Raw genomic sequence first — 20,757 nt, forward strand, 5'->3', positions numbered from 1 at the left:
CAGGATCACACAGCTAGTAAGTGTTAAGTGTCTGAGGCCGGATTTGAACTCAAGCCAGAGCTCTATCCACTGTGCCACCTAGCTTCCTCTCAATGAACATTTATTAAGCACTTACTACTGCCAGGTACTGTGCTATGTACCATGTAAATTGCTTTACAAAGAAAAGGGAAAACATATTCGTTACCTTTGAGGAGCCCACATTCTAATCAGGAGACATGTAAATAAGCAGGTACATAAAAGATATATTTTTATATACCTTCTTTTTAGAAGATGGAAGATTATTATCTCAACAGAGAGGGAGACTGAGAAAAGCCTCTGGCAGAAGGTGGGATTTAAGCTGAGTTTTGAAGGAAGGGAAGCCTTGAGGTAAAGGTGGGGAGGGAGGACATTGCAAGCTTGGGGGCAGCCAGGCCAAAAGCATGGAACGTCATTCTGTAGGAGGAACAGCAGTAAGAAGGCTGGTGTGACTGGATGAGTAAGTGAAGACCAGAACAGAGTAAAAGGCTAGAAATGTAGGAAGAGGTCAGGTTGTGGAGGGCTTTAAAAGCCAAATGGAGGATCTTATATTTCATCCTGGAGACAATAGGAGCCATCGGATTTCACTGAGTAGGAGGGTCAGACCTGCACTTTAGGAAGATCACTTTGTTAGCTGAGCCTGAGAAAGACAAGAGGCAAGGTGAACAACTAGAAGGCTATTGACTTCTGTCTCGGCAGGAGGTGATGAAGGCCTGCACCAGGGAAGTGACTGTGTGACTGCAGAGAAAACGATACATAGGTGAGGGTGGTGGTGGTGGTGGTGGTGGTGTTATTGTGAAGATAGAGCCAAAAACACTCGACAATAGATTGGATGTATGTTGTTCGTACTTCACTCTCGAAGAGGACCATGACATCAGGAAGGTGATGCCATGACTTGCAACTGAATTGGATTTAAATGAGGGAGGGCTGTGCAAAGTCACTTTCTCCTCTGGAGCCATCTGGGTCCAGTGGAAAGATATAGATCAGGATGACTAGAGATGATCCCTGATAGGATACATGGGGTGAGTGTAAGTGAGGAGATTAGGATGACAGAGATCACGAGCCTGGATGATTAGGAGAATGGTGGTGTCCTCAATATAGATATAGATATATATATATATATATATATATATATATATATATATACACATACATACATACACATACATACATACACATAGATACACACACATATGTATGTGTATGTGTATATATAGAATAGGGAAATTCAGAAAAGGGAAGTTTATAGGGTGAGGTGGGGAAGATAATGAGTTCTATTTTAGGTTTGTGAAAATATCTGTGGGACATCCCATTAGAATTATCCAAAAGGCAGTTGTTGATAAAAAAACTAAAGCTCAGGAGAGAGGTTAGGGCTGGGTATATAAATCAGGGAATCATCTACATATAGATGATAACTGAACGCATTGGAGCTGATGTAATCATCAATTGAGACAAGATTAAAGGAGAAGAGAAAAGGACCCAGGACAGGGCTTCGGGACACACTCATGATTAGTAAGCATGACTTGGATGAAGATCCAACAAAGGAGATTCAGAAGGAGCAGTTATGGAGAGGGCGAGGAGAGGGCATTATCATGAAAACCTAGACAGGAGAGTGTATCTGGTTGAAGAGAGTAACTGCCATTGTCAAAGGCTGCAGAGAGGTCCAGGGGGATCTGGACTGAGAAAAGACCACTGGATTTGGCAGTGAAGAGATCACTGGTGAATTTGGAGAGAGTGATTTGTTGAGATAAGGTTGGAAGCCAGATTGTAGAGGGTGTTGAAGAGAGTGAGAGGAGAGGAAGTGGAGGCACCGATTGCAGATAACTTTCTCAAGGAGTTAAGATATGAAGGGAAGTAGAGATATTAGATATAGGTAACAGGGATAGTTGGGTCAAGTGAGAGTTTTTTTAAGGATGGGGAAAATATTGGCATGTTTGTAGGGAGCAGGGGGGCAACCAATAGATGGGGAGAGATTGAAGAGGAAATAGGGACAATAGTGAGGAAAATTTGCTAGGGAAGATGGGATAGGATGGGATCGGGGTGCTTGTCGAGGAGATGGCCTTTGCAGGGAGAAGAGCCACCTTTTCGTATGAAATGGGGTGAAAGAGTCTCAGTAATATGAGACAAGGAGGAAGAGATAAGAAAGAGCTAGATCTCAGGGAACTGCCTCCATTTTTTCACCAAATTATGAGGCAAGGTCCCAAGCTGAGAGCATAGGGGAAGGCATAGCATAGGAGGTTTGCAGAGGGATGGGCAAAAAGGTTCGTGATAGCTGCTTTGGTGAGAAAGGGAGCAAATCAATTAGGGAGGCATAAGAAGATTGCCTTGCTGCAGGGAGAACCCAACTGAGATTATATGACATAAATCTGTAATAGACTCGGTCTAGCGCGGTTTCGTGATTTTTCTCCAGCAGGATGTAAATAGGACTGAAGGCAATAGTTGTTGGGAGTAACCCAAGGTTGGGATTTGGCAAGGCACGATCAGCAACAGGACAAGGCAGCAAAGGAATCATATATAAAGGATGTATGGTTCACCAAGGGGTCAAGACAGGAAAGAGAGTTGAGTGTGACCAGGGCAGGGATGATAGCCTGGAAAAGGACATAGGAGTAGAGGGATTAGAGGTCGTGGTGAGGATGAAGAACAGGGTTGGGGGCGCAGCTAGGTGGTGCAGTGGATACAGCACTGGCCCTGGATTCAGGAGTTCAAATCGGGCCTCAGACACATAACACTTACTAGCTGTGTGACCCTGGGCAAGTCACTTAACCCCATTGCCTAACCAAAAAAAAAAAAAAGAACTGGGTTAGGGGTCAAAAAGCAGAAGGAATATGCAATGATAAGAGATTATGATGAGCTGAAGGAATTTCTAAATTCATGAGCATGGAAGCAGAACATGTGGGCGATGGCAAGATCCAAGGTATTATATATAGATATATAGATATGCTACATATATGCACATGCTCTCACTCTATATGATATGTGCCCTGTGTGTGTGTGCAAGCACACGTGTATGCGTGGTGTAGGTAGAGTGGAGGAGTAGGTGATGGGAATTGAGTAGACTGAGGAACTGGAAAGTTAAGAGGCGTTTGAGGGAGTATCAATATGTGTGTTAAAGTCCCCAGTACAGGAACAGGAGATGAGGTGGAGAGAGACTGTGAGTCAGATACAGAACTTATTGAACAAGGAAGTAAGGGAAGAGGAACAAGAAGTACATATAAACATACGGAGAGCATAAATACTAGGTTAATAAGTACAAATACCTACATGCAAGGTAGCTGGGGAAGGAAGACACTAGCAGCTGGAGGACGGGGAATCAGGAAAGCTAACTGGGACGCATTTCCAGCCTCTTCTCCCAATGCCACCATATAATATGATGCCAGGAGATGTTCCGGTTAAGACCTCTTCGTTGTTGTTGTTCAGTCATTTCAGGCACGTCCAACTGTCCGTGACCTGATTTGGGGGGTTTTCTTGGCAAAGATACTAGAGTAGTTTGCCATTTCCTTCTCCAGCTCATTTTACAGATGAGGAAACTGAGGCAACCTGGGTTAAGTGACTTATCCAAGGCCACCCACCTAGTAAGTATCCAAGGTTAGATTTAAAATCAGGAAAATGAGTCTTCCTGACTCCAGGCCTAGTGTTCTATCTACTGTGCCACCTAGCTGCCCAACGCATTTTACAAATGAGGAAACTGAGGCAAACAGGGTTAAGTGACTTACCCAAAGTCATAGCTAGCGTCTGAGGCCGGATTTGAACTCAGGAAGATGAGTCTTTCTGATTCCAAGTCCAGCGCTCTCACCACTGCATCACCTAGCTATGCCTCTAGAGCAGGGCGTCTCAGCTTTTCTCCAAAGGTTTGTTGGTTTGGGAGTAGTACCCTACCAGAGGTACTTGGTACCTCTTTTTTCAAGCAACTTGTCAACAAGCATTATTTTTTTTCTTTTTTTTAAGTAAGTTTTTATTGACGTCTTTTGTTTTTTTACATCACCACAGTTTTCCTCTCCCACTCCCTCTCTCAGAGAGCCATCCCATATAACAAATGGGATTTTTAAGAAAAAAGAAAAAGGGGCAGCTAGGTGGCGCAGTGGATAGAGTACCGGCCCTGAAGTCAGGAGGACCTAAGTTCAAATGCGACCTCAGACCAAACACTTGATACTTACTAGCTGTGTGACCCTGGGCAAGTCACTTAACCCCAACTGCCTGAAAAACAAAAGGAAAAAAAAAATGGAAAAAAGCAAGAGTGAAAAATCTTCATAACTGACCAATACATCAAAATAGTCTGAAAATATGTGCAATATACCAGATCCACAGACATGCCACCTCTGAAAAGGGATGGGGTGTGAGGGTCTTCATATCACTTCTTTGGAGCTACATTTCCAGCAAGCATTTATGAAACACCTATCAATCCTGCACCAGGCACTCTGTTAGGTGCTGCGGATGGAAATACAAAGAATGAGATAATATATGTGCATGTGTGTGCATATATGTACACACAGACACATGCTGTATGTACATACACATATATGATATATAAAATATACATACATGTGTATATATGGAATAAATAGAAAGCTACGAACTACAAATGCTAGTTTGGGAGAGAGGTCACCAGGAGCTGGGAGAATGAATAAAGCCTTAGTGTCTTCACTCTTCTCCCGCCACAGGCAGGCAGGAAGGATGCAAGCAAACCATTTGCTCTCCCGGTCTCCCAGTTGTCATTTTTTTTTCTCCCTCCAAACAATTCTCTGTTCTGTCTCTGCCCCCACACTTTCATTCTCTTCATTCCTACACCAGGAACACTAACAACTTTTTTCCCAAATTAGGCGAGGTCCCCGGTGCTATTGTTCTCTTGAGTAACAGGTTCAGAATCCTTGGCTGGGGGCCAAGAGGCCTGAGGTCACTCACATGGCACTGCTACATGGGAACCCAGGGAGAACAAATTCAACCAGGACACCTTGCCTTCTGGCCGCTGGTGACCTCCTACTTACGGAGACTGTTGGCTTTACAGGAGATGTCTGCCACAGAGACATCTAAAAGCATATTTTTTGGTTTGTTTGTTTTTCGGTTTTGTTTTGTTTTTTTGTGAGGCAATTGGGGTTAAATGACTTGCCCAGGGTCACACAGAAGTGTCAAGTGTCTGTGGACAGATTTGAACTCAGGTCCTCCTGATTCCAAGGCCAGAGCCCTATCCACTGTGCCACCTAGCTGCCCCAAGCACATTTTTTAGAAGTACAACCTCAAGACAGCTTTCTTATAAAGGTCCTTGTTCTAACCTTCGGGATGGGGGAGAGGGGGACAACGATAGTTAGCTAGCTTGCTAGTTATAGATAGACGTATGTGTATATGTAGTATGTTTATATATGTGCGCATATATGCAAATGCATATATACACATACATATACACGTGTGCGTAAATATATACTAATATAGATATATAGGTATATATCTGCACAATGTTTAAAATGTTTTTTGGCGATCTTTATGAGAATAGAGAAAATTTCTCAAAAGATGCAAAGAAAGTGTTAACCTGCATCAATAGGGGCATTTTCCTCTTTAGGGAGCTCCCCACACCTATCAGCTCTCAGAGTAATAATAGTAATAGCTAGCACTTATGTAGTGCTTACTAGGTGCCAGGTGGGCCCCTAGAGCACTGGGCATAGAGTCCTGAAGGCCTGAGTTCAAATCTGGCCTCAGACACTTACTAGCTGTGTGACCTTGGTTAGGTCACTTAACCCTGTTTGCCTCAATTTCTCACCTGTAAAATGAGCTGGAGAAGGAAATGGCAAATCAGTCCAGTATCTTTGCCAAGAAAACCCCAAATGGGGCATGAAGAGTCTGACCCAACTGAAATGACCTTACAACAAAATCTGTGGGGCACTGTGCTATGCACTTTACAAACACCATTAAATTTGATCCTTACAACAATTCTGGGAAGTAGGTGCTATTATTACCTTCCCCATTTTACAGCTGAGGACACTGAGGCAAACAGAGGTGACTTGACTTGCCCTGAGTCACAAAGTCCTAAAGTCAGATTTGAACTCAGATACTTTTTTTTTTTTTGTGGCTAGGCAATGGGGTTAAGTGGCTTGCCCAGGGTCACATAGCTAATTAGTGTTATGTGTCTGAGGCCGGATTTGAACTCAGGTCCTCCTGAATCCAGGGTCGGGGCTCTATCCACTTTGCCACCTAGCTCCCCTATATACATATGTGTCTAATAAAACTTTAGAGAAACTTTCTTTCCAAGGGACACTCCCTTTCCCTCAGGCCAGGGGTGGGGAACCTGCAGCCACATGTGACCTTCTAGGTCCTTGGGTGCGGCCTTTTGACTGAGTCCAAGTTTTACAGAACAAATCCTTTTATTAAGGGGATTTGTTCTGTGAAGTTTGGATTCGGTCAACGAGCTGCCCTTGAGGACCTAGAGAGCCAGATCTAGCCAATCTGGGCAGGTCTGGTTGCTCGGCAGTTTATCATTTTAGAGTGCCTGAGGGACACCAACAGGTGTGATTTGCTTGGGGTCTTATGGCCATTAACGGCAGAGGAAGGACCTCAATCCTTTAATCCTCTTTTATGCATTTAGAAATATTATTTAGAGAAGGGATCTATTGGCTGAAAAAAAGGTTCATGTCACACACACAAAAAGAAACCGTTAAGGGTGCAAGCCTGCCTCTTCCTACAGATGAGAAAAATTGAGGGCCATGGAAGAAAAATAACTTGCTCAAGGTCACCAAGGTAACAGAATCAGGATTCTAAGGCCTCTGGTTCTCCAGTTCCAAATCCAGGATACCTCAAAGGTCAAAGGATCAGAGATTTAGAACTGAAAGAGACCATAAAATTCAACTTCTCCATTTTACAGTCAGAAAGTACAAGAATCTGCCCAGCATTTCAGAGGCACCTTTCTCTCTTAATACAACCAGCCATGAGGTGACCGGGACTGACACGAGGAACAGAACCTTAGAGGTAGTGGAGAGAGTTCCATATACGCTAGAGGAGTAAGGCTAGGGTAGTAAGGGCAGCAGATGGCGGGGAGCGGTGGAGGAGGAAGGGAAGCATAACAGCAGGAAATGTGGACAAGTTAAGGAAGAAACAGCACAGTCCCAAAGGAGTCAGATTACTGTGAGGAAAGAAGGAATAGGGAAGATGGGATAGGTCAAGTGTCTGCCACAGTGTTCGCAAAAGAAAGGGAGACGTCAGAGTCCCTTCTAAGGGCCTTGGAACATTTCTAGCTCAATTGTTACTGTTAGTATTTGGTTAGGGTTTTGGAGACAATTGAGGTTAAGTGACTTGCCCAGAGTCACACAGCTGGTAAGTGTCAGAGGTCAGTTATAAATTCAGGTCTTCTTGACTCCAGGCTTAGCCCTCTATCCACTGGGCCACCTAGCTGCTTCTACTGAGAGCCAGGCCCTGTGCTAAGTTGAGGATACAAAGAAAGGCACAAAAGTCCCTGTCTCCAAAAAGTGAATATTCCTAATTTATCACGGTATCACAGATTTAGAATTGTAAGAGATTTCCAAGATCATCTGGCCTAGCCTCTTCATTTTACAGATGAGAAATCAGAGGCCCCATAAGTTGACTTGTCTATGGTCACACAGTTAAGAATCAAAAGGCAGAATTTGAACCCAGGACCTCTGACTTTAAGATCCAGTCCTCGGTCCACTATATCACACTGCCGTGTGTTTACCTTCAAATGTTTGTCCTCGTTACCTCAAACATCTTTTGGAACTTACTTCTGGTCTGAGAAGACTATTTGACACTTGAGAGAGGACTGCAAAACGAGAAGGCTTTTCCAATCAAAACACCTCACCGTGTCTTGCCTCTGTCCTATCTGTGTCAGTCGGAGGTAGTGTGATGGTATGGGAGAAAGAGACGGGCTGGCGGCCAGTATGTCTAGCCTCTGCTGTGCGCTCCGAGGCAACCTCTGGGTCGCTTCATCTGTAATCTTTTGTGATGTGTAATATGCATGATTTCATTTGATCTGAAAAATGCCAGGTGGTGCAGTGGATAGAGCACTGGACTTGTAGTCAGGAAGACCTGAGTTCAAATCCAGCCTCTGACACTTATTAGCTGTGTGACCCTGGGCAAGTCATTCCCTCTGTTTACCTCAGTTTCCTCCACTGTAGAATGGGGATCATAATAGCGCCTACCTCCCAAGGCTGTTGTGAGGATCAAATAAGAATAACAATTACAAAAAGCACTTAGCACAGCACCTGGCATACAGTAGGTACTATATAAATGCTTATTCTCTTTCTTCCCTTCCCTTGCTCCGTGGGACTAGGATGCTCTCTAAGGTTCTTTCCAGCCCTGAATCTATATTTTAGGTTCTGCCTCCTTTGGCATAGGAGTGTCCTATAGGGGAAGAGGTCGTGTCTCCATATTTTGGGGTAGAGTTTCCAGTTCATTATTTGTTTGACTTTGCAAATCAGAACCACTTCTCTCGGGCCAAGGTGGTGGGGAATCCCATTTGGCAATGGATGGAGGGGAATTATCTTGGATTTTAGTATTTTTGAGAAACTTTCTTCCCAAGAGACCACCAGGGCCCCCTTTTTTTTTTCTTAACATGGTACAGATGTGGGCAGGCCGGGTTGGTCAATGGGCCCGGTTAGAGGGATTTCTATTGTAATTACAAGATAGACACCTAATGGTCAAACAAGAATCAACAGCCTCTGCCGTCAAAGAACAGAATGGCTCAGGAAATGAATCAGAATCTCAGAGGTGAGGAGAGCTGAAAGATTTTGAGTTCAAAGGATCTTAGCAAGCATTTGATCCACAAGATTTTTAACCCTTTAATTCAGGAGGTTTTTAAAAAATATATTTCATTAAGTATATGTAAGTATATTTCATTAAGTATATTTCAATTCACTTGGTTTGCTTTAATCCTGTTTTATGCATTTAGAAATATTATTTAGAGAAGGGATCTATTGGCTGAAAAAAAGGTTCACGTCACACACACACACACACACACGTTAAGGGTATAAGCCTGCCTCTCTCTACAGATGAGAAAAATTGAGGGCCATGGAAGAAAAATAACTTGTTCGAGGTCACCAAGGTAACAGAATCAGGATTCTAAGGCCTCTGGTTCTCCAATTCCAAATCCAGGATACCTCAAAGGTCAAAGGATCAGAGATTTAGAACTGAAAGAAACCATCAAGTTCAACTTCTCCATTTTACAAATGAGAAAACTGTAGAACAGAAGAAGGTGCCTGACTTGTCCAGGGTCACACAGCTGGTCAGTGTCTGCAGCAGGCTGTCTCCAGCCTTCTATCCACTCGGTCACCCAGACTGTATCTGATCCGACCCATACCTTAAAGAATGATCCCAGGGCAGCTAGGTGGCACAGGGGATAGAGCTCTGGCCTTGGAGTCAGGAGGACCTGGGCTCAAACTTAACCCCACGTAACCCCAATTGGCTCACCAAAAAGACAAAAAAGAAAGACTAATCTCATTTCCAATATCCCTGACAAATAGCCATTCAGCCATTGCTTGAAGACCTCAAGAGGCAGCTACCTACCCAGTGAGGCACCCATTCCACTTTCAGACTTTAACAGTTACAAAGTTTTCTTCACGTCCAACTAAAAGCTGACTCTTTGTAATACTCCACTGGTCCCAATTCTGACTTCTGGGGCCAAGCCAAACAGGTCTGCGCCCTCTTCCATACACCCATCCTTCATATACACAGGATCATAGCATTTAGGACTGGAAAGAAACTTAGGGTCTAATGCCCTAATTTTTATAGAGCAAGAGAAATAATTTTCATTCATTCAATAAACATTTATTAAATGCCTACTATGTTCCAGGCATCATACTAAGCACTTGAGGACACACAAAAAAAGGCAAAAGACATTCCCTGCCCTCAAGGAGCTTACAATCTTATGGGGGAGACAACAGGTAAACAAATATATACAAAGTAAGGATGAATATATATAGGATAAACAGGAAGTAATTAACAGAGGAAAGGCACAGCAGGTTAATAGGGGTAGCACTGCAAAGTTTCAAACTGCTCTTCTGACTCCAAAGTTAATACTCCCTTCCATTCCCCACTCTGGCTATCATACCTACATAAATCTTCTCTCCTTCACGTTTTCATTGCAAGAATAGCATTCCCAGGTCCAGGGTGGGACTGACTCATCCAGACGGTAGGAAGGCATTTGCTTGGTAACAGGAGTGGGGATTCTCTTATGTTATTTGCACATTTCAAGGGTCAAAGAAAAATATGTTGGCCTGAATCCCTTACGGAGCCTTGCCCAGCATCCTGACATGGTGGGGATTTCCCCCGCATTTCTTGGCGGCCTTTTCTTTCTCAATATAATCAACCGTGAAGTGATCTGCGGTAGGAAAGGGACCTTGGGGTTAAGAGGGTTTAATTCCACAGGCAGGCCCCGCCTGGCCTGAAATAGCTTCTGTGAAAATGTGGCAATAGTTGTATTGATTTATCATTAGGGGGTACTTTGGAACATGACGTGACAATAGAGCTTCTTGTGGTGGGGTCTGCTCGGGATGTATTTAAGTTGTTCCCAGATGACGTTGGTCAAGGAGGGGCACCGTGACTGTGTGTTCTTGGACCGTCTTCCCCACGGCACGTTTCTGAGGGTGGAGATGGAATGCTGAGCTGGAGGTTTCTCTTCCCACCCTCCCTGACCGCTCACTGAGGCTTACTACATTCTGCCTCTTCCCCGAAATTGCCCTTCTGTGCCAGTCCACCGTCTTTTCCTTTGATACCCCCTAGAGGTTGCCTGGTAGCCAGGGATGCCATGCCCTGCAACTGTGGGTCACATGTACCCCAACATCTGGACCCTCCAAACTCATGCTAAACTAGCCTGAACCCAAACAGGATGATGGGTCGATGATAGACAAATCGTGTCTAGTGTGTCGCAGTGGAAAGAACGCTGGATTTGGAGTTAGAGGACCCAGGTTTGAATCCTGGCTCTGCCACTTGCCTGTGCCAGCTTGGGCAAGTCACCTGACTTCCTAAGCCTCAGTTTCCTCGTCTGTAAAATGGAGGCAGTTTCTGAGGGCCTCTGTAGCTGAAGATCTATGATCCTATAATCACCTTTCTCCACTGCACTACAACAAAAAGGAGTTTGACTTTTTTTTAGCTTATAAAGTCATATTTTTTTCTATTAACTCTCCTACCTTCTTAAGCAGCTAGGTGATGCCACAGTACGTGGAGGCTGAGCCTAAAGTCAGGAAGATCTGACCTCAAACTGAAGCACTGATTAGTCGGTCACTTAGCCAATGACTGCCTCAGTTTCCTCATCTGTAAAATGGGACTAACAATAGCACCTACTTCTCAGGGTTGCCGTAAGGGTCACATGAGATAGCTTCTGTAAAGGGCTTAGCACAGTACCTGGAAATTCAATTCAATTATCATTTGTTAAGCACCTACTATGTGCCACACAGCAGGTGCTTAATAAATGCTTATTTCCTTCCTTCTTTCCTATTCAGGGAGGCTGAGGCTAGTGGGCAGCTCGAGCTTGGGAGTTCAGAACTTTGGTAGATTGAGCGTCCCGCTCAGGCCAGAACTGTGAACCCTTGGGAACAGAGTGCCTCAAGGCTGCCTAGGGAGAGGTGAGACCACTCAGGTTGGTAACAGAGCCCACCAGAGCCCACGCTATACTTCGTGAAATGCTATGACTCCAAGGCCCCTCTTGACTTCTCCATGAACCATGGGAGACACAATCTCCCACGATGCCATCACACTGAGCAGCTCTAAATGTGAACTCAAATCCATTTCTTTCCTGGGAGAAAAAAAATCGGCCACGCCAGGGATGGACTAGAGGGGCCTTTGGGAACCTGGTTAAGCATAAGATGCGTAAGTGCATAAGGTGAAAAGATGAAAAACTCCCAAAGAGTTTTTTTATCAATCAATATCAATTTTTATCAGTTTTATCAATCAATAATTTATCAATTAATAAACGAGTGAGTTGTCTGATGTTGTGGAGGATATAGAAGCAGCAAAAGACATTCCCTGCCCTCATCGAACAGAGGGTCTAGTAAGGCATGCAAGTGTAAGACACAGAAAATAATTAGAACACAGGGCAAGGTGGCACATTTGCTACGAAATCAATATACGGGCCACACTTTTTCTCCAGATCTGGCTCGTAGAAAACCTGCATGCAGCCTAAAATCAATGTTATTTTCCAGTCTACTGCCACTTTTTTTTCTTTCCAAGGAGATTTCATTTGGGGGGGGGGGTGTATGTGTGGCTTATATTTGGATCAATATGGTAAAGCACTAAATTGTATGCAATTTATGTACAATTGGGGCAACTAGGTAGCAAAGTGGATAGAGTGCCAGGCCTGGAGTCAGGAAGAGTCACCATCCTGAGTTCAAATCTGGCCTCAGACACTTAACTAGCTGTGTGACCCTGGGCAAGTCACTTCACCCTGTCTGCCTCAGTTTCCTCATCTGTAAAATGAGCTGGAGAAGGAAATGGCAAACCCCTCCAGTATCTCTACCAAGAAAACTCCAAATGGGGTCGTGAGTTGAGACAACTGAAATTACTGAACAACAATAAGTATGCTGTTAGAGCTGGGGGTGTCTCACAGTGTTAACAATTCGTTTGGGAAAAAGGAACAGACAGTGTGGTTCCATTGGATTGAAGATCAGCTACGAAAAAAAAAGAGGATTCAGGTTTGAGCCCCAGCTTGGAAAAAAAGAAAGAAACACGTACTCGATAACCACCTATTACATCCCAGACACTGCAATGAGTGCTTTACAGATAGTATCTCATGATCCTCACAACCACCACCCTGGAAGATAGCTGCTACTGTCCCATTTTACAGTTTAAGAAACTGAGGCAGAAGTAAACGATTGCCCAAGGTTACCCAGCTAGTAAGTATCTGAGGTCGGATTTGAACGCCCGGATCTCGGGCCCATTGCTCTATCCACTACTCTGAGCCTCAGTTTCCTCATTTGTACAATAAGGGGATTGGTCCAGATAACTTTTAAGGCTTCTTCTAGCTCTAAGTCAAAGCTCTGGATTTTAGGATCATCGAGGATCTGCCTCAGACCCCGGTATCCCCACTACAACAATGGTTCCTGCATTATGAAAAAGCGTGGCACAGTGGGGGTAAAATAGCTAGATTTGGGGTCACAATTTGTTATTCATTTGTGTCTGACTCTCTCTGACCCCATTTGGGGTTTTCTTGGCAGAGATACTGGAGTGGTTTGTCATTTCCTTCTCCAGCTCATTTTACAGATGAGGAAACTGAGGCAAACAAGGTTAAGTGACTTGCCCAGGGTCACACAGCTAGGAAGTGTCTGAGTCCAGGGAAGACGAGTCTTCCGGCCTCCAGGCCTAGTGCTCTATCCACTACACCACCTAGCTGACCCTTAGAGTCACAGGGCCTGGGTTCAAAGCCCAGCTCTGCCATGTACCAGCTGTGGGACCTTGCTTGGGTAAGTCACAGCCTCTACAGGTTTTAGTTTTCTTACCTGGAAAACAAGGTGGTTGGACTTGATAGATGGCTTCTGAAATCCTCTTTTGATTCTAGATCTAGGATTCTGTGGTCTGCAGTGCTGGGCCAATTAGGGAGACTGTATGCTGGGTTGACCCACAAAAAAAAATCATATATCCAATGACCTAGGCTCTGGGTAATTTGCTCTTTGTGGGTGTTTTCTGTCAGGTAGGGAGCAGAAGTGACCTTTCACCTCTGGAAGGCTGGCCTGATTACCTGGAAGCAGGGGTTCCCACCTAGCTTGTTTTGGTATTTTTTTGGTTGGGGGAGGGTGACCAATACTGGTTAGATGTTAGTATAGACAGGGAAAGCACAGCTCACAGGCCAGCTAACCTGCGATAGATGGTATATGGAGGGGAATAACAGAAAACAGACTGGAAAAGGAGCAGAAGGCAGATTGTAGGGGGCCCTAAATGCCAGGCATTTTGTTCACACTAAATACAGAGCTGGCCTTTTTGTCAGGAAGATCTGGGTTCGGATCCTGCTTCCGGCACACAGATGACAGGGGCTCTGGTTTGGGAGATTCATGCTGTCTTCCTGTAGCTTACAGAAAGATAGCAATTCACTGCGTTGGTACCCAACAAGAAAGTTTAATTAGCTGGGTGTAGTACACAGATCACCCACCAGATGACACTCTACTCAAGCCATCAGCCCAGGTGTTATGAGATGCTCTGGGCTACAGTATCCTGAGTGACCACCCAAGGGCAGTCAGCCTGCAGCCTAAGCTACTTAATTAACCCCTTCCCCTGCTGGCCCAGGCCCAATCTCAACTCTGGGATAAAATAAAATATTGTTCCAAATTAATATGAAATCAACTGTCTCTCTAACTCTGAGCCTGTGAAATATTTCATTCTCAAAAGTCACATCCTAATACTTTCATTGACTTGGGATATTTTGGCCATACGGTGTTCACACGGATTTTTAATGAGGTGGAAATAAATGCAAAAGAAAATAAATACATAAACTCACTTTGTTCCACCCTCCCCCTCCCAGTTCCTCTACATGGACGGGAAACCTTCCCAATCCACGCATGCCTGAGACCCTTTTCCTCTTCTGCCAAGAATGGAAGAGATGTGTAAAAAGGTCTGTGAACCCAGAGCAAAGGGACAGTTGGAAGCCCATCGCCCAAAGCCCATGGAGTCAGATAAAGTTGAGTTCAAGTCTTGGCTAAGGATTACGGGGCCATGGTCAAATTCCTTAGCTTTAGCATTTCCTCGCCTGTAAGATGCAGGTAATAACACTTGTACTACCCGCCCCAGAGGATATTTGTGAGGAAAGAGCTTCATAAATCATAAACCATTCTATGCACTTGAAATATTGCTAGTCCCATTTCTGACACTAATTTGATATGTGACTTTAAGCAGGTCATTTTTACTACTTCTGGGTCTCAGTTCTCTCATCTGAAATATGACAGGTCCCAATCCAGGTGCTCTCTACAGGTGTCCTTCTGCTCTGACATCCTTTTAATTCTAGAGGTGAGAATCTGGGAGGGCTTGGCATTTCAGAATGGGAAGGCCAGGTCCTGGTTACCTGAGAACCTGGTGTTAGCCCACCTGCCCTTTTGTTCCATTATTTACAGGTTCAGCTGGTCCAGGACCCTGCCACTGGGGGGACCTTTGTAGTGAAGGTAAGTGTAGCTCAGTAGCCTACCTCTCCCTCTTGGAATCCCCCACCCCCTTCCTGTTCTTCAGCATTTGATTCCATCACATGGAGCATCTAAGCCCAGCCAAGTTCCCCCTGAGCTGATTGGCCTTCCTACTCATTCCTAGGTCCCCATCCCCTGCCTCCCTTGAAGGATGCCCCACAGACAAAAAGTCAGTCAGTTAATAAGCCTTTATTAAACACTCACTATATACTAGGTACTATGCTAAGTTCTGGGAATACAAGGAAAGGCCAAGCACTGACCAATGGAGGTTCTACTCCCGGGCCTCCATTTTCTGGAGACCACACAAACAGGACACACCTTTCTGGGACCAAACTGTTCTGCAGCACCTTAATTTGCAAACAGGGCATGGAACCCACCATGAGCAGTCAGTTTCCCAAGGGCTAGAGCTTGAGCTTCCACTTCTAAAATTGTTCCTGCTTGCTATAGGAACTTGGCCTGATGGGTAGACAGCTCAAAATCAGATTCCAGCAGCAAGAAAGTGTGTCTGCAAGCTCTTACAGGGGAGGCCAACTAATGAGAATGTGCCCCAGCTACATCGCCTTTGATTCTAATCTTATTCAATTACATCCTTACATATTCATGTTTTCTTGGTCCCAGCTCGTTTGCCAGCCAACTTTTACCACTGCCGCACATTTCTGGGTGGCTGTTTCTGAGGCTGGGGTGACCCCAGAGTCCCCTGCCTTTCTGATGGGGTAATATTCTTTGAGTCCTGTCTCTCCTTGTTTTGAGCTGTCTTCCCTTCTTCCTAGAGTCTTCCCAAATGCCACGTAGAGACCTGGAACCGTCCAACCATCATCCCCAATGGCGTCCCCTACATGGCCAAGCTTCTTCGCTACTCTGTGAGTGAGGACTCCATCTTCTTGCACTTGGAGCACGTGCAGGGTAAGTGGGAGCCCTAGATCCAGGTCCATCTACCAGGGTTGCCTCTGCCAACCCAGAATCCTTCTCAGTGGCCTTTGAATTCCCTTCCCTTCTCCCTCTTCTTCATTCCTACTCTCTCCTCTTTCCCAAAAGGTATACCTAAAGGTAGGTAGCAGCAGTTCTCAAACTTTTTAGTCTCAGGACCGTTTTACACTCTTAAAAATTAAGGACCTCCTCAAAGAGTTTTTGTTTTTCTGGGTTATATCTATTGACATTTACCATATTAGAAATTCAAACATCTTGGTATGATTATGAGAAGAATTTTTACCTAATGGATAACATGAAATGGTCTCAGGAACCCTCAGGGATCCCTTGACCACCCTTGGAGAACTGCCTGCCTAAAGGATCCTGGCCCACAAGAAATACCTCCTCCAGGAGATCTGTCAGTGCCTACAATTCAATCTGTCAAATATTCATCCCTTTGGGCTAAGGCATTTGCTTCAATCTTACCTCTTTTAAAATGTTAAATACTAAGGAGGCCTCAATACCTTAATGTGGAGGAGAGACAGGAGGGTGGAAGGGCATTTTTATAGGGGGAAGGAGGGGAACAGGGTGGAAGGAAGGAAAGAAAGGAAGGAGGGAAGGAAGGAAGGAAGGAAGGAAGGAAGGAAGGAAGGAAGGAAGGAAGGAAGGAAGGAAGGAAGGAAGGAAGGAAGGAAGGAGGGAAGGAAGGAGGGAGGGAAGGAGAGAAGGAAGGAAGGAAGGAAGGAAGGAGGGAAGGAAGGAGGGAAGGAAGAAAGGAAGGAAGGAAGGAAGGAGGGAAGGAAGGAAGGAAGGAAGGAAGGAAGGAAGGAAGGAAGGAAGGAAGGAAGGAAGGAAGGAAGGAAGGAAGGAGGAAGGAAGGAGGGAGGGAGGGAGGGAGGGAGGGAAGGAAGGAAGGAAGGAAGGAAGGAAGGAAGGAAGGAAGGAAAGAAAGAAAGAAGGAAGGCAGGCAGGCTTATTAAGCACTTACCATGTTCCAAACACAGGACCAACAGAATAAAATAATGTATACAAAGGTTTGCTTTTAAAACTCATGCAGCTCATCTAGCCATTCCAAAGGGCCACATACATGCTATTTTCATTGCTCTAAGCGCTAGGGATACAAATACAAAAAAAAGAGAAAGCTGTCCTCAAGGACCTTCTATTTTAACCATATTCTTGGGCCTGTAGTTGAATACTTCCTCCTTCATTCCCACTCCCTCTATGTCCCCCCTTTGAAGCCACTGAAGAGTCTACAATGCTGGAAGAAAGGGACCCAAGTGCCAGAGCCACTCTTTTCAGGCCTCTAGAACAAGAGCTGGAATTAGGTCCCTAGGGAGGAGTGAGCCCCAAACTTTAAGGTGCAGCCCATGTGGCCAGATGATGGTTTTACTCCTTATACCTGGTGACTGGCAGATTCTATCCTTTCTCAGTGGGCCAGAACCAGAGTTGGACATTTCCAGGGGAATGGAAGTGATGAGGTCTAGAGGTTTAGGGGTGCTGGGACCCTGAGATCACTACTCACGGGCCCTTGTCTCAATGAATTCAACCCAAATCTTCTTTCAGCCAGAGAAAAAGTTTATTAGAGATAAACCACATAGGCCAGGGGATGCCTGGCAAGCATGAAAAAGTCTCAGCGTTTAAATGGGGGCCAGGGTGGTTCTTATGTACACCAAAGTAACTCTGCATAAGGGATAAGGGTCTAGGTGCCTTAGGGAGAATTCTGATTGGAAAGTCAGAGAGACTGAATAGACAATGGGAATAGATAACGGAGGGACCTGGACGGAAGAAGTTTGAAAGGCATCTGAACAAGATCAAAAGGTGGGGCTAGGACTTTCAAAGGGAGATAAGGAGAGACAATAAGGAACCATTTGAGAGCAGAATAAGAAAAGCTTAAGGGTTTTCTGGGGCCAAATCCTTTTGGGGGCTGGGGCAAAAGTCTCAGCTTGGGCCCATAGAAGCTTTTTGAAGGCCAAGACTACTTTTTTGTTTTGTTTTTGTATCCCCAGCTCCTAGCATGGTACCTTGCACATACATAATAAATATTTAATCCATGCTTTTTGTTTTGTTTTCTTGTTTTGTTTTAGCTAGGCAATGGAGTTAAGCGACTTGCCCAGGGTCACACAGCTAGTAAGCGTTATGCATCTGAGGCTGGATCTGAACTCAAGTCCTCCTGATCCAGGGCCGGTGCTCTATCCACTGCACCACCTAGCTGTCCCTAATCCATGCTTTTTGGATTGGATGAACTTCAATGCCAGAAAGCAATAAGGTGGGGCAGCTAGGTGGCACAGTGGATAGAGCACTGCCCTAAAGTCAGGAGGACCTGAGTTCAAATTCAGCCTCAGACCAAACACTTGACACTTATTAGCTGTGTGACTCTGGGCAAGTCACTTAACCCCAATTGCCTAAAAATTAAAAAATTTTTTAAAAATTTTTTTAAAAGACTTCAAGAAAGCAATAAGGCCCCAATCTGTCTGTGGGAAAAAGTCCCACACTTTTTTTTTTCCTGGAAGGGCTGGAGCACCAAGAATGGCTTGCTGCTATCTAGAAACTCTTTCCAGTGACAAAACAGCATGGGAATTTGCTTGCCTATTCGGTGGGAATTGTGTCATGGGGACCAAATTTGCCTTTGTTCCCACAGACAGAGGCAGGCACCTCCTGGCCATCCATGCTCTGTCTCCACTAGGAGCCAATGGGATCAGGTGGGGTTGGGGTTGTCTGACTTTGTCTACTCATCCTGGGCTTTGCTGCCTCTTTCAATCAGCCCATCTCTAGTGCGCTTTTGCTGTAGGCAAGGTACTTTAATGTGTGTTCTCCATGCAAAGAGCAAGACCTGATTCCAGCTAACAAAAAGCCTCCAGGTCAGATAAGGAGATAAGACAAAACACACATGAAGAGCTAAAATTTGTACACTAAAGTACCGAACGAGTGAATGAATTACTGAAAAAAAAATTACGAAGCACTTACTATGTGCCAGGCACTGTGCTAAATGATGGAAAGATAAAGACTAGAAAAGAGATGTCCCCTGCCCTCAGGGGGCTTACATTCTAATAAGACAGGGGTTCTTAAACTGGAGGTCCATAGCCCCATAAAGGGTCTGTGAATAGATGTCAAGGAGTTCATGACCTTGGGTGGGAGGAAGAACCACAATCTTTATTTACACTAACTTCTAAATGAAAATTAGCATTTCCTTCAATTATGAACACAGACAATAAAACATCATTCTTAGAAAGGCTCCTAGCCTTTAGCATAAAGGTCAGGAACCTCTGAAATAGAACACATAATACAGGGGTGGGGTGAGCAGGAAAAAGGGTTTTCTGGGTATGTGAAAAGAGTTGGGGAGAGAAAGTGGGGGACAGGTAGCCCCATCAAGAGATGGCCAGTATGGATGGCTGGAAGGAAACATGGCAAGGGGCAGCCAGTAGATACAGTGTGCTAAAGGAATGTTATTAAGGGAATGGAGATCCACCTAGTACGGACCAGTAGGAGGAGGCTTTCTAGAGGAGGTGGAACTTAAGCTAGGTCTTGAAGGATGGATAAGATTCAGAGAGGCTGAGAAAAGTGGAGAGGCTGTTCTGGTGGTGAGCAAAAGTGAGGAGGTGGAAAAGTTTCTGACACATACAGGGGCTCAGTAAGCAGACCAGTCTGGCTGGTACAAAGGGTTTGAAGGGGAGTGGGAGAAGATAAAGTTTGAGGGTAGCCCAAAAGATCTGCACTGCTGATGAAGGGATTTGGGGGCAGAGGGGCTGGGGGGCCAGTCGGGAATATCCACGACTTTACTCTCCTCTACTCCGCCTCTCCCATCACTCTCTCTTTGTTCCTTCTGCTTGGTTCAGGAGGAACTCTCTGGTCTCATCTCCTCTCTCAGCCTAGACCCCAGGGAATGGAAGCATCCAGCAACTTAACCCAGCAGAAGCCCAGCTCTACCCAGGGTGATCGCCGAGCGAAGGGGAAAGCTGGCCCTGGTCCCCCTGATACTGGTCTCCTGACTCCGGTTCCACTTCCCCAGAATCACACCCAACAGCTCAGCGTCGCAGCTGAGGCAGCACCCCAGCCCTCTGACATTTCATCAGGGGCTCAAGGCAGAGTTCCTGACCATCAGAAAGGGTTAAAGGATTTGAAGGATCCTGACCTGAACCCTGGAAGCAAGGTATCCAGTCCATCCAGGGAAATCCAGGTGTTCAGGTCCCATGGAATATCATCCTGTGAAGATGCTTTTGGAAGACACAAAATCAGGACAGATGTTCCTTCCTCTGAACAGGACCCTCTGGCCTCAGAAGATATTACCTCACCTTCTGGCCTAGTTCCAAAGGCCCTAAGAAGGGACGAGGCAGTGACCAGCCGCCCAGGTCGGGGCAGAGGTCGGTCCCATCAACAAGCCAGAAGGAGTACTAGGTGGAGTACCAACAGGGGGCCCCTGGGAGGTCTCTCCTGGATCCGGGAGGGGGCAGGCCGGGTACTAGAGGGTCATGGCACTGACCAGCACAAAGAGCTCCCAGGTCAGGACTGTCCACACGCCAACCGGGCCTGTCCAGGCCACAGGGGCGGAGCCTGGTGTGTGAAGGAAGAACAGGTCAAGCAGTGGGCAGCGGAGACCCTGGTGGCCCTTGAGGGTCTACATCAACAGGGTGTGCTATGCCGGGACCTCAACCCCAGGAACTTGCTGCTGGATACCACTGGTAGGCACTCCTTTGTCTGGGAGGGAGAGAGGTTAGGGGGTAAAATCACCCAGTTAAGTGGCTGAACC

The 20,757-nt window shown here is 45.5% G+C and overlaps 1 protein-coding gene across 1 annotated transcript in view; it reads left to right on the top strand.

The window, feature by feature from the left end:
- RPS6KL1 (ribosomal protein S6 kinase like 1) overlaps positions 1-20,757 on the top strand; it is a 41,968-nt gene that overhangs the window by 13,419 nt on the left and 7,792 nt on the right. Inside the window, exons 5-8 of the mRNA XM_078151647.1 lie at positions 14,779-14,937; positions 15,042-15,089; positions 15,878-16,010; positions 19,847-20,689. Coding sequence (XP_078007773.1) covers positions 14,779-14,937; positions 15,042-15,089; positions 15,878-16,010; positions 19,847-20,689 — 1,183 coding nt within the window. The remainder of the gene's footprint in view (positions 1-14,778; positions 14,938-15,041; positions 15,090-15,877; positions 16,011-19,846; positions 20,690-20,757) is intronic.

This window comes from Phascolarctos cinereus, unplaced genomic scaffold, assembly GCF_003287225.1.
Source record: "Phascolarctos cinereus isolate Bilbo 61053 unplaced genomic scaffold, phaCin_HiC Scaffold_3;HRSCAF=262, whole genome shotgun sequence".
NCBI lineage: Eukaryota > Metazoa > Chordata > Mammalia > Diprotodontia > Phascolarctidae > Phascolarctos > Phascolarctos cinereus.